The 18,245-nt window shown below is 42.1% G+C and overlaps 1 protein-coding gene across 2 annotated transcripts in view; it reads left to right on the top strand.

Moving 5' to 3' along the window:
* The first annotated feature begins 240 nt into the window (after positions 1 to 240).
* KRAS (KRAS proto-oncogene, GTPase) overlaps positions 241 to 18,245 on the top strand; it is a 44,184-nt gene continuing 26,179 nt past the window's right edge. The window contains exons 1-2 of one of the 2 annotated variants that reach the window (XM_062194947.1): positions 241 to 364; positions 4,017 to 4,138. In XM_062194947.1, coding sequence (XP_062050931.1) covers positions 4,028 to 4,138 — 111 coding nt within the window. In that variant the 5' untranslated portion in view covers positions 241 to 364; positions 4,017 to 4,027. The remainder of the gene's footprint in view (positions 365 to 4,016; positions 4,139 to 18,245) is intronic. The other variant, XM_062194948.1, reaches the window with a different exon arrangement.

The raw sequence follows: 18,245 nt of genomic DNA, 5'->3' as shown, positions 1-18,245 counted from the left end.
TTCCCACACCGCCCTCAGCCGCTCCCTCCTCAGCGCCGGTCTGGAGAGGAGTCGAGCGTGGAGCACATCGATAGCTCTGCCCTCTGCGGCCGCCCGGCCCCGAACTCATCGGTGTGCTCGGAGCTCGATTTCCCTAGGCGGCGGCCGCGGCGGCGGAGGCAGAGGCAGCAGCAGCAGCAGCGGCTGTGGCGGCGGCGGCGGCTGTGGTGGCGGCGGCGACGACGGCGGCGGCGGCGGCAGCGGTGGCGGCTGCTCGGCCAGGACTCCCGGCCCCCGCCATTTCGGACTGGGAGCGATTGCGGCGCGGGCCCTGAGGGCTGCGGCGGGGGCCTGAGGCGCGGCGGCTCCCAGGTGCGGGAGAGAGGTGAGGGAGCGGACCACCCCTCCCGGGCCCCGCTGCCCGGGTCTGGACCCCCGGCGCCGGGCGCGGCCCGGGAACGAATGGGGGGGGGGTCCCTGGAGGAGCCTGGAGGCGGCGGGGGGCGCGCGCGGGCGTCCGCGGCGGGGGGGGTCGCGGCGACGCGGGGGGAATGAGGAATGGGCGGTGCGGGGCTGAGGAGGGTGAGGCTGGCGGCGGTCGCCGCTGCTGCCGCTTCCTGGACGGGGAACCCCTTCCTTCCTCCTCCTCCTCCTCGCCGGGCGCGGTGGAGGTGACTCCCGCCGCGCTCGGCCTCCCCTCCCCCCTCCCGCTCCCGCTCGCCGGGGCCCCGGCTCCCGCACCTCTTCCCCGCTCCCCGGCGCCGGCTGCATCTCCGGCTCGCCGCTGGACTTGCCCCGGGAGCGCAGGCCGGCCCCGGGGGTGGGGGTGGGGGTGGGGGGAGAGGTCCCGGCGGCGCGGCGGGGGGCGCCCCCGGCCCGGACGCGCTCGGAGTCCGCCGCTGGAGGGTATTGTGCTGGGAAAGAACTGCCCCTGCCCGCCGAGTTCCTGGCGGCTCCCCTCCCCCCCACCCCCGGTGTGAGCTGTGACATTGCCGTGGCCACAAAGGAGGAGGTGGTGATGGTGGTGGAAGAACAGGTGGCCCACGCCCTCCACGTAGAGCCGTGGGGCCCGCGGCGGAAAGGAAAAAGTTAATCCCAGAAGGTCTGTTTTGCTTTGTCGGGTGAAAAAAAACGGCGAGGAAACCCGCCGAGCAGAAGCTGGGCTTTTTTTTTTTTTTTTTTTTTTTTTTTCTTTTTTCCCTGGCCAGTGCAGTAGTAGACCCCGGTAGCTCTCATAGTACTTGAAGTTGAATTTGCCTGTGCTTGGCGCCTGCTTAGGCTCGTCTAGACTGCCCTTCTCCCTACAGGGTTGTTCCCTATCCCAGGAGTTACCGCAGTACTCCTAAAAAGCAATTAAAAAAAAAAACTGACTCACGCCAGGAGTTCATTGTAGTAACCGGCCCCCTGTAAACTCTCAGGTCCTTAGAGCTGGAGGCCCAGGCCAGCTGGCTTGAACCTTCAGAACAAGGGGTTAACAGCAGAGGGCTTTGCGGGTTATACGGTTGGGCTAGACCTTGATTTTTCAGTCTGTTGGTAGTAAGGGTCTCCGAAATAACCGTGTGGCCGGTGTCACTCTGGGGTCCCCGGTGCTGACTCCGACGTGGGATGGGCTGTGCACATCAAAAATGGTCGCTGTCTGCACTGTTGGGTTTGAGGCTGGCCCCATCCACGAGCGTGTTTCCTGCGCCGAGGTGGTGGATGGCAGTTCTGTGGGGTCTAGTCCCACTTTGACCGCTTGCTAGCTGCTGTAATTTAGGGCAAGTGGCCTCTTCTGGCCTGTGATCTTCCATCAGTAAGACTCTGTGGAGACCTACCTAGTTTTTTCTAAAGGATCTAAATATTACTTGGTTTGAGAAAGTGATTTAGTAATTTGTGTGTGTGTGTGCTAGAAACAACCACTGCATAATAAACACATAGACCAAAAGGTGTGTGTTTCTGAATTCACACATATGTGTATAACTAAACTATAATCTATCTGTTTGCAGTACCTCCTGGGTCAGCACATTTCTTGGCCATAAGGATCCCTTTACCACTCATAAAAATATTGAGGATATCAAAAGTTGTTGTATCAGGAGGTATTGTCAATATTTACTGTATTGGAAATTAAACTGAGAATTTTAAAAATGTGTGAATTCATTTAGACATAGAAATAAGAAGCTCATTACTTGGTAACATGAATAAATGTTTTTATTGAAAACTATTTTCCAGATCAAAACCAAAAATCAGTAAGAATGGAACTGTTTCACACTTTAGTAAATCCCTTTAGTTATGTGGCTTAATGGAACACATCTGGATTCTCCTATCTGCCTCTCCATTCAATTCATTGTGATTATAGGTCTGGAAAACTCTGCTGTACACTTGTGAAAGAATGAGAGTGAAAAGGACAAATAATGTTTTAGTGTTGTAATGAAAATAGTTTCCACCTCTTAGGCCTTAAAGGAAGTCTTGGGAACCTGGGGGGTTCCGCGGCCCACATTTTTAAAACAGCTCTTTGGGGCCGGCCAGTCTGCTGTGGACATTGAGGTGGCAGGGAGCTAGAGAAAACGTTTTGGTGGGATTCTCTTTGGTGGGATCCCTTTTGCAGGTTGCCTACATCTGGAATAAGACTGGGCAAGCAGAGTAAGAGATGTGAGGTAGCTTTCAGTTCTGTCCTAGACACTCAGTGAGCAGAGACTGGGAGGTGCACTGTGATACCCATGCTACTCATACAGTGTTGTAGCCTCTGGCACTCTCTGGGAGGGGCTCAAGAGTAAGGTGAGGAGGTTAATGTGGTATTTGGAAACTGGGTGATCATTTTCTGGGGGTCATTGGGGTGTAATGTTTGGGATGTTTCCTGGCCTTCAGGAAATAGAATAGTACATGTATTTGGTTTAATCTACGGTATATACATATGAATCTGGAACTGCTTACCCTATTAAAAAATCATTGTAAGTTTATTGCCATTTCTGCACTGTACTTCTTATTTGTAATAATTTGTTACGTAAGGGAAAGGAGATAAAATTAACTATATTATTTGAAAAAATTCAAAACTATATTATTTGAAAAAGTTCAAAATAAAATTTTCTAGCTTGTGCATGAAACTGTACATATTGTCAATGTTTATTGCACCTGTTGGGAGAAGATTTAAGAGATGTCAAGAATAAAAGTCACATAAATTACTGAGCAATATTCACGTACAGCTTTAATTTTTTTTTTACTGAAAGCAGTGTTTGTCATTAAATTTTTTTTATTATATTTTTCTAGTGCACAAGTGCTGTTTTACAGCACTAATACAGGATCATATATTATGATTGGTGATCAGATCACCTTTACTGAGCAGCTGACTTAAAATTTGCAGAGATCTCTTGGTATTTGCCTTTGTTTTCCCCAGAAAATATTTTACAGATTAAAGTATCATCAGATACCATCTTTATCTTCTTCATTGTCTAAATTTTATTCCTCCATGGCACAGTCCAGCTTGATTTGACTTGTCCCTCCTACCCCTATCTGATTGCTGATACTATGGAGAATGAGCACAGTGATGCTTTAGAAAAGCTCTCATAGCTGTTGGCTGCCCAGCAGAGACACTCAGGGTCCACTTCAAACTCTAGAGGCCAGAGTGGACAGGGAACACTGCAGCGGCAGCAGTGGAGCTGGCTGGCAGCAAGTCTGTGTGGGTGTGTCTGCAGGGTGTAAGGCGCTGGGCTAGCCGCTCGCACCCCGTGAAGTCATGGCACGCGTAGCTGCCATAGAACAGCAGTGTGACTGTTGAGGTAGAATGACCTGAACGTAAGATAAAGGAACTGTCTATGTACTTGGTGTGCGTGTTTCTTAAATGTCGGTGAGGGAGTTTGTAGATGAGGTTCAGTTCACCTAATACATATCTGGAGTCAGCTGAAGTTTGCATCACGGAATTTTTATCATTGCATTTCAAAAAATCTCTTAGAGTGTTTCACATGCAGGTGGCTTTGTTAAAAGGCAGTGATAATTTGATAGGATATTAACGTTATGAGTGATACATTCTAATTTAGTCATATTTTCATTATTTTTATTATAAGGCCTGCTGAAAATGACCGAATATAAACTTGTGGTAGTTGGAGCTGGTGGCGTAGGCAAGAGTGCCTTGACGATACAGCTAATTCAGAATCACTTTGTGGATGAATATGACCCTACAATAGAGGTAAATCTTATTTTAATATATATTGCGCAGGACCACCCTTTGATACCAAAAAAGGTCTCTCTGATCATTTTTGTGAGTACTTATTAGAGGGTAATTAATTATACGGACAAAGTTATGTGAAATGTATTTGTGTTTCAAGGCTTCCTCCAAAGTTATATCTAATGAGAGGTGTGGGGACACCTGCCTCTGAATAGAGTCTTAGAGAGTATCAAGATTCATTATGTTTGTGCTGTTTCATTTTATGGGCATTCTGATTGGGAATGTGTATTTCAGAACTTTTGTGAGAATGAAAATGTGAATTTGCATCTTAACTGTACCTGAGAAATGTAACTTTTAAAGTTCATATTTTGATATCATATGTAGAAGTTTGACTGAATTGTACTAGTGAAATGCAGTCATTTGAAGTTTGATGGTTGCTTTTAAAATTTAATTGGGAATATTTTCCTCTCAACGATAAAGTATTGGAGATCTACCACTCACCTGGTCTGTTTCTTTAAAAAGATTTGTTTGTTTATTTATTTATTTCACAGAGTGATGGGGTGGTGGGGGTGGTGAGGAAGGAGAGTCTAAGATTGAGATTGAGAAATCGATCCTCCATCTACTGGTTCACTTCTCAGATGCCTAGCGACAGACTGAAGCCAGGAGCCAGAGACTCCCTCTGGATTTCATATGTGGGTGGCTGGAATCTACGTACACAGCTCTTGTCTGCTATCTCTCAGGCGTCTTAACAGGAAGGTGGATCAGAAGCAGAAGCAGGACTATCCAGGCACTCCAATACGGGAGGTTGACATCCATGCATCGCCTTAACCTGCTGTGCCACAGCACCCACCCCATATGATGCCTTTTTTTAAAAAAAAAGATTTATTTATTTATTTAAAAGGCAGAGTTTGAGGCAGAGGCAGAGAGAGAGGTGAGAAGGTCTTCCATCTGTTGTTACACTCCCAGATGGCCCGACGGCTGGAGCTGTGCCAATCTGAAGCCAGGGGCTCAAGACTTGGGCCATCTTCTACTACTTTTCCAGGCCATAGCGGCGAGCTGAATTAGAAGAGGAGCAGGCGGGACTGAAACTGCCGCTCATATGTGATGCTGGCTCTGCAGGCGGCGACTTAACCTGCTACGTCACAATGCCGGCCCCTGGTGCATTTTTAAAAGCTCATTCTTTGCCTAAAATGTGCTGCATAAAGGTACCACTACCAGTCCTTGGCTCTGCTGTGTGATCCTTCTTAAATTTCCTTGAGGAAATGTTAAGATTGCTTTTTTTTTTTTTAACAGTTTGATTAATAAGCTTTTCAGGATTACTTTTAGTCTTTTTATGTTTGATGAAACCTTACCAGAAAGCCAACAGCACAGTGGTAAAGGATGGGAAGAGACCTTGAGAGGCCAGGTAGTATTTCTTGCTGCCTTCTGGCAGCAACACTCAAAGTATCCCAAGCAGATAAAGATTTATTTAATCCCAGAGACCTGCGTGGGGGGGAGGGGGAATGGTAAAAGGATATTACCTAACAGTTGTTATTGTAATTATTAGCGAATTGTATGCATAATGTAAATCTTCACATTAATTTTTAAAAATATATTTATTTATTTATTTGAAAAGCAGAGAGGCAGAGGCAGAGAGGTCTTCCATCTTCTGGTTCACTCCCCAGATGGCCACATGGCCAGAGCTAGTCCCATCCAAAGCCAGGAGCCAGGAGCTCCTTCTAGGTCTCCCATGCAGGTGCAGAGAACCTTGGGCCATCTTCTACTGCTTTCCCAGGCTATAGCAGAGAGCTGGATTGGAAGTGGAGCAGCCGGGATTGGAACTGGCACCCATATGGGGTATGGGCACTGCACACAGCAGCTTTACCTGTTATGCCACAGCACCAGCCCCTAAGTTTAACATCAGTGGAGATATAAATATATACATTTAATCTGAAATAGCCTTTTTTGGATTATTTCTTAGTTCTCTTTACCCCAGGTTACTCAATTGTAATCACTTAGTTTTTGTTCTAGATTTGATATACAAATTTTGTAAGTAAATGCAGCATGCCAAGGTACTGTGCTGTGTAGTGTCTTAGAAGTACTTTGCACTGAGGTAGATTCTGAGGGCATAGGTGGCCTTGGGAAAATGTTTACGTAGCTCAGAACATTTTATTTATTTATTTTTTAAAGATGTATTTATTTATCTGAAAGAGAGAGGGAGATACATAGAGAGAGCTTCCATCCACTGGTTCACTCGCCAAATAGCTGCAGTAGCCAGGGCTGGGCCAGACTGAAGCTAGAGGCCAAGACCATCTTCCAGGTCTCCCATGGGAGTGGTAGGGTCCCAATCACTGGGACCATCTTCCACTGCTTTTCCCAGGCCATTAGCAGGGAGCTGGTTCTGAAGTGGAGCCAGGAGAGGAACCAGCACCCATATGGGATGCCAGCACCACAGGCCACAGCTTTACCCACTGTTCTACGATACTGGCCCCATAGCTCAGAACTCTGAGGATCAATTAGATAACTAATCTGAAGGAAATGTCAGAGTGCTTGGTACTACAAAGAAGTGGAGAAATAATGTGTATTTCCAAAGGTACATTAAAGTCATTATTATTTGCCTTCCAAGTTTAAAGGGGAGCATTTGGCTGATGTGACCTCTTACGTTGTTTTACTTATTTATACTTAATTAATCAGGATAAATCAATTTAATCCTGAACTACAGTTTTATTTTTTTTCTTTAAGAAGAATTGAATAGGTCACCTATTTCATTGTTACTTGGCTTACTCTACTATTTAAATCAGATGTAAAAGGAGGTTTAAATAGACTTCAGGTTAAGCATGAAAATTTTCCTGGGATTTTTGGAAGATGATTTCAACAGAACTGCTCTCCATTTTCCCTGAAAATCTGAATAAATTCCATTACACCTTTTCCTATCAGAGATCATGAATGTACATGGCGTGAGATCATAAGTGCACGCATTTGATAAAATAGGTTAGGGAACCTTTTGTTCAAAATTGTTAATACGAATCTTAAAGAAGTAAAGCTAATAGTTAATCCATTATTTGGGAGGAAGGTGGAAAAAGTTCATAAACCTAAACGTATAACTCCATGATTCCTGCCAAACCAGAAGTCTTATCCCTGAGAAGCATTGATTGTGAACTTTGAAACTGACATTCTCTCTCATGGTTTAGCCTCCTGGGAAAGGCATCTGATATTATCTCTTATCTTCCAAGTTACAGTGAGTCTATGACAGAATTGACGTATTCAGTTCTTGGTTCAACTATAAGAAAGGCAAAAGAAACTAGTAGTATAATAAATCGTTGACTCTATTTCAAAATGTTGAATCCATGTTACTGTAGAAAGTTGAATTGGAGGACAGAAGATTTCAGTGCTGTTGTTGGGTTTTGATTGGTGAGTAATGTGGGCTCGGAGAAAATTAGGGTGGATATAGACTCGACACATTTGGAATTCTCATCAGTTTTCCTACATTAACAAGACGGAAAGAAATTTAAAAGCATTTTAAATAAAATGATACGGTATTTTTTTAGTGATTAAGAATTTGCAAAAATGTACTCTGTGGTAGGTAAGGGGGTGGTCAGTGTTTCATTTTTTACATAAAAATGGTCTTGGAGAGGTTCTAACTCATCCAAGGATGTTTAGCTGCTAAGTGGTGAGATTTTAATATCAATTTTCTGAAACCAAGTTAAATGGAATTTCTACAGAGCCTTGTAAAACTTTCTAAAAGTAAAAAACTAGCTGTCTTTCCCGTTTAGAAAATATTTAGTGATAGAGACTAATTTAGATTTATCAATACACCAAAATTTGAACTTAGCTAGATACAGTGCAGAATTAGGCTTGACACATAGGTGGAGCATGTTTATATTTGAGGCTGTGCATATGATAATCACCTTTAATTCTGTTCTGAAAGAACATGTGTCGATCTCCCTTGAAGTCCACTGAATAGTTTCAGAGAGAGAGAATGAAATACCTCATTAGTGGGACAAGATTATTAAACATTCAAAACAGAAATGTATGCTTTTATAATTTAGAAATCACTTGTAACCAAAACATACTTCCTGAGATTTTTTTTTCCCAAGGTAAAATTTGAGTTTAAAATTAGAGATAATTATAGACAAAGATCACTTGATTAATTAGCAAATATATATTGAGTATCTGCTGGATATAATGTGCTAGTAAATACAAAACAAGAAGAACTGTTTCTGGGGCTCTACTTATTTGACATCTGCCTGCTCTTGTTAATGTCCCGCTTCTAATTCAGTCCAAGTGATATGCCTTACTCAGTAAGGCAGAATGGATTCATAATTGAATTGATGTATTCCATCTTCAGTGTTCTAAACTATGGGGTACTTTATTTACCAAGGCTTATTGGGTTCTCTCTTTCTTTTTCTTTTCCATGTCAATTATAGAAGCAAGGTATTTAGAATTATAGAGAGAAAAATAATACTAAACCAGTTTTGGAGAGTGGTGTAAGAAAAGCTTTATGTAATGATGTAAGCTATTAATTTTTGTGATTTTGTACATGTGTATCAGTAGTTAACAATGAAGGGTGGTGAATGACTTTGCCCCCTGGGGACGTTTGCCAACCTCTGGAGAAGTTTTTGGTTGCCACAACCTTAGGAGAGTGGGCTGCTACTGGCTTCTGTGGGGTGGAGGCCAGGAATGCTGTTAAATTTCCCGAAGTGTGCAGCACAGCCCCCACAACAATTACCTGGTCCAAACGTCAGTAGTGCTGAGGTTCAAATCCTGATACGCTACACACAATTTTAGATGGTCAGATACAAGACCCTAGTGTAAGGTTTATGTTAGATTTTCAGTCATTATGTTAATACAGACCTCATTTTTTGTAGCTAGTGAGACTTAGGTTACCTTACTGCAGTGTTTTATGAAAATGCTGTTTTTACAGTAAGGTAAGTAAGTGCAGTGCTCTTTGAGGCTGTGACCAGCCCTCCCCTCTTTTGTGAGTGCCCTCTGCTGGTTACTTAATTTGCTTTTGTAGTAGGTAACAATGAAATTGTAAATTTGCATATTTTTCCTGTTTAATCTATGTAGGTATAATCAATTTATAAGTATATCAGTTTTGCTAAAAGGTCTTATTTTATATAATTGATTTTTTTACAAGAAGCCTGAAAATACCAGTTTTACTGTCAGTATTGGATTACTGATTAGACTGCTTAGGCCTAACTCATTAAATAAGAAGGAGAATATCTTTAAGAAAGGGAATATGATAGTGTAGGAGAACATGGGGTGATTCCATCTGTAGCATTTTGTTGAGGGCCCAAAATGTAGCACTGTGGCTCTCAGAATGTCTCTCAGAATGTCAGGGGCTACTTTGCAGAGTCCGAAGCTCAGAGCTGTGTCTGGGCATATTAGGAAGGGCCTGTTCCCAATGGCCAATTCTGGAAAAATCATGTTTTGGAGATTTTTATGGGACTGTAGATTGATTGTGGGGCATGTGATTTTTAGAACAAACTAACCAAATTCAGGTGTTGTATTTAAGTCACTTTGAGATTGTTTACTTTGAGGTGTTTATATAGGCCTGAATGTTAAAATTTACTGGAATTTTTTTGACTGTTAATAAGTATAAAACTTTAAAAACATACACATGGAATAAGTGACAGGGTAAGAGATTCTGGTTTTAACAGATACATTTCCTGAATCCCAGGAATATTATTTGGTGCTCACTTTGAACCCTGAAGTCTTCCTAGAGGCTGGAGACACACTGAGGAGCACACGGAGCAGATTCTTGTCCTTTTGGAGCTTGTTAGTTGTAGATATACTTGAAGGGCGGGGTTTTTATCCAGTGATCCCAATTATGTGTTACTTAATGCAGAGGCTTTGTAGTTTAAGGCGCGTAATGTTTTTTTTTTTTTCTTTTTCTTTTTTTTTTTGCATAATTTACCTTGATTGTCTCATGGTGTCTAGGTTTTATGAAATTGTTGTGATCTTAATTATGATAAAAAGTAATGGAAATGGGAGGTAAAAAATAAAATATTAAAAAGATTGAGAAGGGACATAATACCTGAGGTGATTTTTTTCAGCTTTGTGTTTTGAAAATGTTCAGATCTGTAGAAAGTAATTGAAAATTATGTAATGAATCTCTTTTATCCTTAACGTAATTCACTAATTAATGTTTTGCCGTAATTATTTTCTCTAGATCTGTATGTGTGTGTGCTTGTATGTTCTTTATTTTTGGTAAACTTTGAATGTTACACGTCTTGACCTTTTTTAGGCTTTGCCTTCTAAGAGAACTGTAAGTGCCCTGCTTGCTGGCCAAAGCTGGCCCAGTCTTTTCATACAGTTGTATTGGCGCACACCCATGCTTGTGGGTTTTCCTGTTGACCGTGGACACTCTGCATGCCATAGCAGCAAAGTTGGGTAGCTCCAACAGAGACTAAAAGCCTAAGATATTTTCTCTCTGACCTGTGACAGAAAGAATTTTTCCATATATAACCACAACACAGTGCTGAAATTTAGAAATTCACTGTTGATAAAATGCTTTTTCTAATATGTAGTCCATATTCAAATTTTATCAGATCTAAGAATATCCTTTTTTGTTTGTTTTATTTATTTTATAAGATAGAAAGAGAAAATCTCCCATCTGCTGGTTGATTTTCCAGATTTCCCCAACAGCTAGGGCTGGGCCAGGCTAAAGCCAGGAACCTGGAACTCAGTCCAGATCTCCCACATGGGTAGCGTGGTCCCAGGTACTTGAGCCATTACCTGCTGCCTCCCAGGGGTTTGTATTAGCAGGAAGCTGGAGTTGGGCTTGAATACAGGCACTCCCCGCAGAGGGTGAGGGCATCCCAAGTGTGCCAGATTCCTTCTCTTAAGAATGGCATTTAATTTTCCTGATCTATAATCAAAAATTAGTTATCCTGTCTTAAAAATCTCTTTAAAGTGGTTTTTTTAAATATTTATTTATTTATTTGAAAATCAGAGTTACACATAGAGAGGAGAGGCCGGTTCAAGTCCCAGATAGAGGAAGACCTCTCTCTCACTCTCTTCTGCCAGAAGCCAGGAATTCCACTCAAGTTTTTCAAGTTTGTGGCATAGTCCACGTACTTGGGTCACCTGCTGCTGCCTTCCCAGGCACACTAGTAGGGAGCTGGATCAAAAGTGGAGCAGCTTGGCTTAAACTGGCCATGTGGGTAGCTTTGCAATTGGTGGCGTAACTTGCTGATAAAATGTCAGCCCCAGAGACTCTTTTTACTTTCTTTCTTTTATTATTTGATTAGTTTTATTCCCCTGAGTATAGATTCATGGACTCTTTTTACATTCAGCATAGTGAAATCTGTAATTATTTTGATGGAGATTTGGTTTGATTGGCCAGGGGAATCCCTTTCAAGCAGGCTCTGGTAGCAGCTTGTCATGCATGCCCCCTGACTTTGAGTCCTTGAGTGTGCTCCAGGATTACTTGGTTCTTTCTGGTCGACACCCGTGATTCAAGCATGATTCCTTTTGGTGGTGAATGGTATTTAGATCTGGGGATGGGCACTGTGGTACAGTGGGTTTAGTTGCCACTTGGGACTCCTGTAACTATATTGGAGTGTCCAAGGGTCAAGTCTTGGGTGCTTTTCTTCCCTTTCAACTTAATGCACCCTGGGAAGCAGCAGATGGGTCCTTGTCACCCACTTGGGAGATGGGGATGGAGTTCCAGGTTCTTGGCTTCAGCATGTGCCAGCCCTGGCTGTTGTGGACATCTGGGTGTTAACCAGTAGATGGAAAATTCTCTGTTTTGTCTTTTTCTCTCTCTCTCTCCCCCTCCCTCTGTGTGTGTGTGAGAGAGAGAGACTACTTTTCAAGTAGATGAAAATAAATGAAGAAACAATTAAATCTTAAAAAAGAAATCAATACCTGAATGTTAGGTGTGTTAATTTTTGCTGGGCTGACTCATTGCTAGACCCTTTTCAATGCCCAGACCTAGGAAATATTTGTTATTATTTGCTTTTCTTCCCCACCTTCCTCCAGATCTTTATTCCACAGCCAGACCTGTGATCTATCATGTATAAGTCTTAAACTGTATGTATCTGTGAAGTTAAACTGATAATGTCAGTCTTAAATCCTGGTTCTCACAGTGTGATATAGGTGACACGGGTTATGTGAATTAATGTAACATTAGGTTTGTTTCCTTATTTGTGGAATTAGGATTAAATATTTTTCTCCCTTTAGAAATATGGGAATCCTGTCTGATTTGCAGAGTTCCCTTAAGTCATTAAGGAAAACATTTAGGAAGAAGGCTGAACTATTTAGCTACATAAAAATTAATCTGGGAAAACTATTTGGTTCAAGTGACAGGAAACAATTTTATATATGAATTAGAAAAAAGCAAACATCCAAATAGGAAAAACAAAATTGATCTAAAGATATAAACAACCAGCCTGTCTACCAAAGGAAGAAAACAAATGGAAATAGTCGTATAAAGACATAATTAATTCATTAATACAATGCAAATTCAAACAATAAATAACATTTTATTCTTTTGTTTTGGCTGAGATTAGAGTGTGCTGGAAAGGATGTGGAGAAATGTGTACTTTTCTTGATGTTGTGGGGTTATAAACTGTTGTAATATTTCTGGAGGAAAGTTTGGAAATAAGTATCAAAGTTTAAAATACATATCCTTTGGCCAGGTATTCTACTTCTTGGAACTTATCCCATGGATTTAGGTAAATGTTTAGGATATATGTATAGAAATGTTACTGGATTCTAGCATTGCAGGTGCCACAATGCTGACTCTGCCATGTATGATTTTCCTAAAAGTGAAAATAATCTATACATTTACTAAAAGAGAATGGATGATTTAAATTAGGGTGTATCTGTACAAATTGTATTATAAAGTTGCCTAGGAAGATTAAGTAAATTTCTGTTTATTGACTTCCAGAAATGTCATTATGCTAGTGAAGCTGAATCTTAGCACAGTGTATCAACTATGATTCCAGTAATTTAAAAACAAACTTAATTACTTTCATTGTTTATGGTGTTTGGGTTTCTTAAAATAGAATTCATTAAAGCAGGCATTGTGGCACAGTGGGTTAAGCAAGATGCGTGCATTGAGTCCTGGCTACTCTACTCCTTGCGTCTGGTCCAGCTTCCTGCTAGTGTGTGTGGCAGCAAATGATTGCCCAGATGTATGGGTTCCTGTCACCCGCATGGGAGACCCGGGTGGATTTCCTGCCTCTTGACTTCAGCCTGGCCTAGCCACATACTTTTGTGGGCATTTGGGGAGTGAACTGATGGATGGAAGATCTCAATCTCTGTCACTGCCTTTCAAATAAATATTTTTTTAAAAAAACATACATTGTGGGGTTGAGGAAAAATTAACTTCATTTTGGAGACAGAACAGGACCTTGCAGTATTACTTAACTGTTAAATTATTTCATACTTCCCTCTATTCAAAGCGTTAATAAGTTGGGATAATGCCGATATTACATTCTTTGATTAAGGAAATTATTATAGGGGCTGGTAAGCCACGTTTGTGATGCTGGCATCCCACATGGATGCTGGTTCAAGACTTGGCTGCTCCACTTCCCATCCAACTTCTTACTCATGTTCCTAGGAAAGCAGTGGAAGATGGTCGAAGTGCCTGAGCCCCTGCACCCATATTGGAGACCAGGAGGAAGATCTTGGTTCCTGCCTCGGCCTTGCCCAGCCCCAGTGGTTGCCGCCATTGGATGCTAAACCAGTGGATGAAAAATCACTCTCTCTCTCTGTCTCTCTTTCTCTTTCTATAGCTCTGCTTTCAAATAAATAAATAAATCCTAAAGAAATTGTTATAAAAGCTAAGTAAAGAATAATTGAAGGATGTATAATATAAAATGTGAAAATTATATTGGCATCTAATTACTAAGATTGGATCCATGATCTTTACAGCCTCATTTTTTTTTTTTTAAAGATTCATTTATTTATTTTGCGTGAGAGAGTTACAGAGAAAAGGAGAGACAGAGGAAAAGGTCTTTCATTCACTGGTTCACTCCCCAGATGGCCACAGCAGTTGGAGTTGGACTGATCTGAAGCTAGGAACCAAGAGCTTCTTCCTGGTTTCTCACGCAGGTGCAGGGACCCAAGCATTTTGTCTTTCTTACACTGCTTTCCCAGGTCATAAACAGAGAGCTGGATCAGAAGAGGAGCAACTGTGACACAAACTGGCACCTGTAGGGGATGCCAGCCTCACAGGTGGAAGCCTAGCCCACTACGCCACAGCACCAGCCCCAGCCCCCAGCCTCATATTCTTTTCCTGACATGAGATAGTATTTGTGGGAGAATACCGAGTGACTTCAATGGATTACATGATGTATTCTTAGACATTCTTATTTTCAAAATGTTAAGCAAATTCTCTTTGAATTTATGTGGATTTTTCAAACTATGGCAGTTTTATTCTTCTTTAACAATCACCGTAATTCCAATTACCTAACATTTTTAAAGAAGTAGTTGTTTTTTTTTTTTTTTTTTTAACTTTTATTTAATGAATATAAATTTCCAAAGTATAGCCCATGGGTTACAATGGCTTCCCCCCTCCCATAACTTCCCTCCCGCCCGCAATCCTCCCCCTTCCCGCTCCCTTTCCCCTTCCATTCATGTAAAGATTCATTTTCAATTCTCTTTGTATACAGAAGATCAGTTTAGTATATATTAGGTAAAGATTTCAACATTTTGCCCATATAGCAACACAAAGTGAAAAAACTACCATTGGATTACTAATTATAGCATTAAATAGCAATGTACAGCACATTAAAGACAGAGATCCTACATAATTTTTTTTTTCAAATTAATTAATTTTCTATGCCATTTCCATTTTAACACCAGGTTGTTTTTTTTTTCATTTCCAATTCCCTTTATATACAGAAGATCAATTCAGTATATAATTAGTAAAGACCTCAGTAGTTGTTTTTTTTATTCTTACTTTTAATGTCTTAATTTTTAGTGGAAAATTCTGATGTAAGAATAAGCTCTTTTAAAACCCTTGCTCCCTTAATCACAACAGAAATCCTGTTAACCTCAGTTTTTGCCGTTTTTCCCTGGAACTTGTTCAACTCCATTATATTTATTTAGAAACATAGTGATCATTTTTGCAAAAATAACTCCATCTATAGATGTCTAGTGATTTTGTAAGGTTTATATACATTTTCTGCATAGTTCCTAATAAACTTTGGTCTGCCCCCTACTTTTTTGAACTATGATAGCTTCTGTAACTTAATTTATAAAATAATTTTTACAGCACTTTTCATTTTACAAAGGAATTTTCCTGATCTTTAATCCAAACCCATAGATGTACATGATCCCATGTGTGTTCATATGCCCACTTTGACTGCTGAAGGAACGGCTTGGAATAGCTGAGGGAGGGATTAAGTGGTGTGCCCGAGTTCTCATCACAAGTAAGTGGAGTTCTGTGACTGCCTGAAAGTTGCGGACTCCCAAGTCTGTCTGCAGCCTTGACTCCTGTCCTGAGTGCTAGCCCTGTGTAGCAAGCTGCTTGCAGGTTGTAACCATTAAGCAACCCATGAACAGGCTCCAAACTGAGCTCATCCCTCTGCCTTTGTCTCTGTCCTCATCCCCTATCAGTAAACTCCTATTTCTTTTTATAATGTACAGTTTTTATGGGCCGGGTTTTTTTTTTTTTTTTTTTTGTAAATTTATTTATTTGAGAGGTAGAGTTAACAACACAGAGAGATCTTAGACTCGCTGGTTCATTCCCCCAAATGACTGCAACAGCCAGAGCTGGGCCAGTCCAAAGCCAGGAGCCTAGAGCTGCTTCCTGGTTTCATACAGGTTCAGGGGCCCAAGCCCTTGGGCCATCTTCTGCTGCTTTCCCAAGCCATAGCAGAGAGCTGGATTGGAAGTGGAGCAGCCGGGACTCGAACTGGCGCCCATATGGGGTTCCATCACCGCAGGCAGAGGCTTTACCCTTTATGCCACAGTGCTGTCGTAAGCTCCTATTTTTAACAATTAAGATATAATTCATGTAGCACAAAATTTGTCCTAAAGTATGCAGTTCAGTGTATTTTGGTGTCTTCATAAGATTGTATAGCCATCACTACACTCTAATTGCAGAACATTTTCTTCACCCAAGGAGAAGGCTAATACCCATTAGCAGTCACTTGCCAATCCTTTCTCCCACCAGTCCATGGCAACCATTAATCTTCATGTCTCTGGATTTGCTTATTCGGAATATTTTATATAAATTGGAGTTTTTTATATAAGTATGTGACTCTTGGTGTCTGACTTCTTTCACATGGCGTAATGTTTTTAGGGTTCACATTGTTGTATATATTATTCATTCCTTTTTGTTTTGAAGGATTTATTTATTTATTTGAAAGAGTTACAGAGAGAGCAGAGACACAGGGAGATCTTCCATCTACTGTTTCTCTCCCCAGATGGCTGCAACAGCCAAGGATGGTCTGGGCTGATGCCCAGAGCCAGGAGCTTCTTCCAGGTCTCCCACGTGGGTAGCAGGGACCTAAGGCCCTGGGCCATCCTGCCTTGATTTTCCCAGACATATTAACAGGGAGCTGGATCACAAGTGGAGCAGCCAGAACAGGAAGCTGTGCGCATTTGGATTGCTGGCATTGCAGGCGGCAGCTTCACCTGCTGTGCCACAACATCGGCCCCCATTCATTCCTTTTTATGGCTGAACAGCACTGTTGTATGATGTACTCTGTTTTGTTTATTCATCAGCATTGTTGTTTGGGTTTCATCTTTGTGGATTTTTTGAATGGTGCTGTTAAAAACATTGATGTATGAGTTTCTATGTGAATATACATCCAAGTATTTTCAGTTCTCATGGAATTGCTTGGTCATAAGGTGGCTCCTTAAGTTTTTTGGGGAACTGCCAAGTTGTTTGTCATAGTGCCTATACCATTTAGATTCCTACCAGCAATTTAGAGTTTTAATTCTGACCATTTTGCCTATGAAGTATTTCTCAGATCAGTTTAATCTCTTCCATTCATACTACTGCTACTGCCCTTAGTTCAAGTTCTGTCATTTCTTTTCGTAGCTCATCTCTCATACTCAGTTCCCCCTTAACCTCCCTCTCCGTCATCCCTAGTCCTCTTCTCTCTCTCTCTCTTTTTTTCTTGTTTAAGATTTACTTATTTGAAAGGCAGAACTAGAGAAGAGGGGCGTAGAGAGAAATCTTCCAACCACTGGTTCGCTGTCCAAATGGCTGCAACAGCCAGGGCTGGGCCAGGCCGAATCAGGAGCCCAGAGTTTCGTATGGGTCTTCCACGTGGTTGCAGGGGACAGAGGACTTGGGCCAGGTACGTCTGCTTTACCAGGTGCATTAACAGCAGCTGGATTAGAAGTTGAGCAGCTGGGACTCAAGTAGCACCCATATGGGATGCTGGTGTTGAAGGCAGTGGTTTAACCCGTTAACACCACAATGCCAGTCCCATCTCTCTTTCCTAAAGATTATTTATTCGAAAGGCAGAGTTGCAGAGAAAGACACACACACACACACACACACAGCACATCTTCAATCTTATTCACTCCCCAAATGGCCACAATGAAGCTAGGAGCTTCATGTTGGTCTCCCGTGTGGGTTCAGGGGCCCATGAACTTGGACTATCCTTTGCTGCCTTCCCAGGCGCATTAGCAGGGAGCTGGATCAGAAGTGGAGCAAGTGGGACTTGAACCAGTGCCCACCTGGGATGCTGGCATTGCAGATGGTCGCTTAACCAGCTGTGCTACAGGGCTGACCCATTTTTCACACTTAGGGAACTCAGAATTCCATTCCTGGAAAATAGAAACCATACTAGATAGATACTTGGAGACGTTAATGTGGAGTATTAGCTGATTAGTTGTTGAAGGACTGAAAAGCAAAAAGAGAACACTGAAGTAATGCAGTATGTTAAAACGTGGCTACTGCCCTAGGGTTTGGGGAGTACAGGGAAGATTTGGGGATTGTTAGGACTAGAAGCTCAGGAGCGGCCCAGTGTTGCTGAGGCTCAGCTGTGCACAGGTTGTGCTCTGTGCTGCTGCCTGGGCCTCTCCAGTGTGTGTGAGGGGACTGTGTCTTATCCCTTTCCTTCATTTGTCATTGTAATCCTAACGGTATACTTGGTAATTCCGACTCTTCCTACTTAGAAGCCTTTCGGTGATCTAGTCTTAAAGAGGCATACAAGAAGACCTTTCCCAG

The sequence above is a fragment of the Lepus europaeus genome, chromosome 6 (assembly GCF_033115175.1).
Source record: "Lepus europaeus isolate LE1 chromosome 6, mLepTim1.pri, whole genome shotgun sequence".
NCBI lineage: Eukaryota > Metazoa > Chordata > Mammalia > Lagomorpha > Leporidae > Lepus > Lepus europaeus.
Note: the sequence above shows the minus strand (reverse complement) of the source record. Positions and strands in the feature narration are given on the sequence as shown.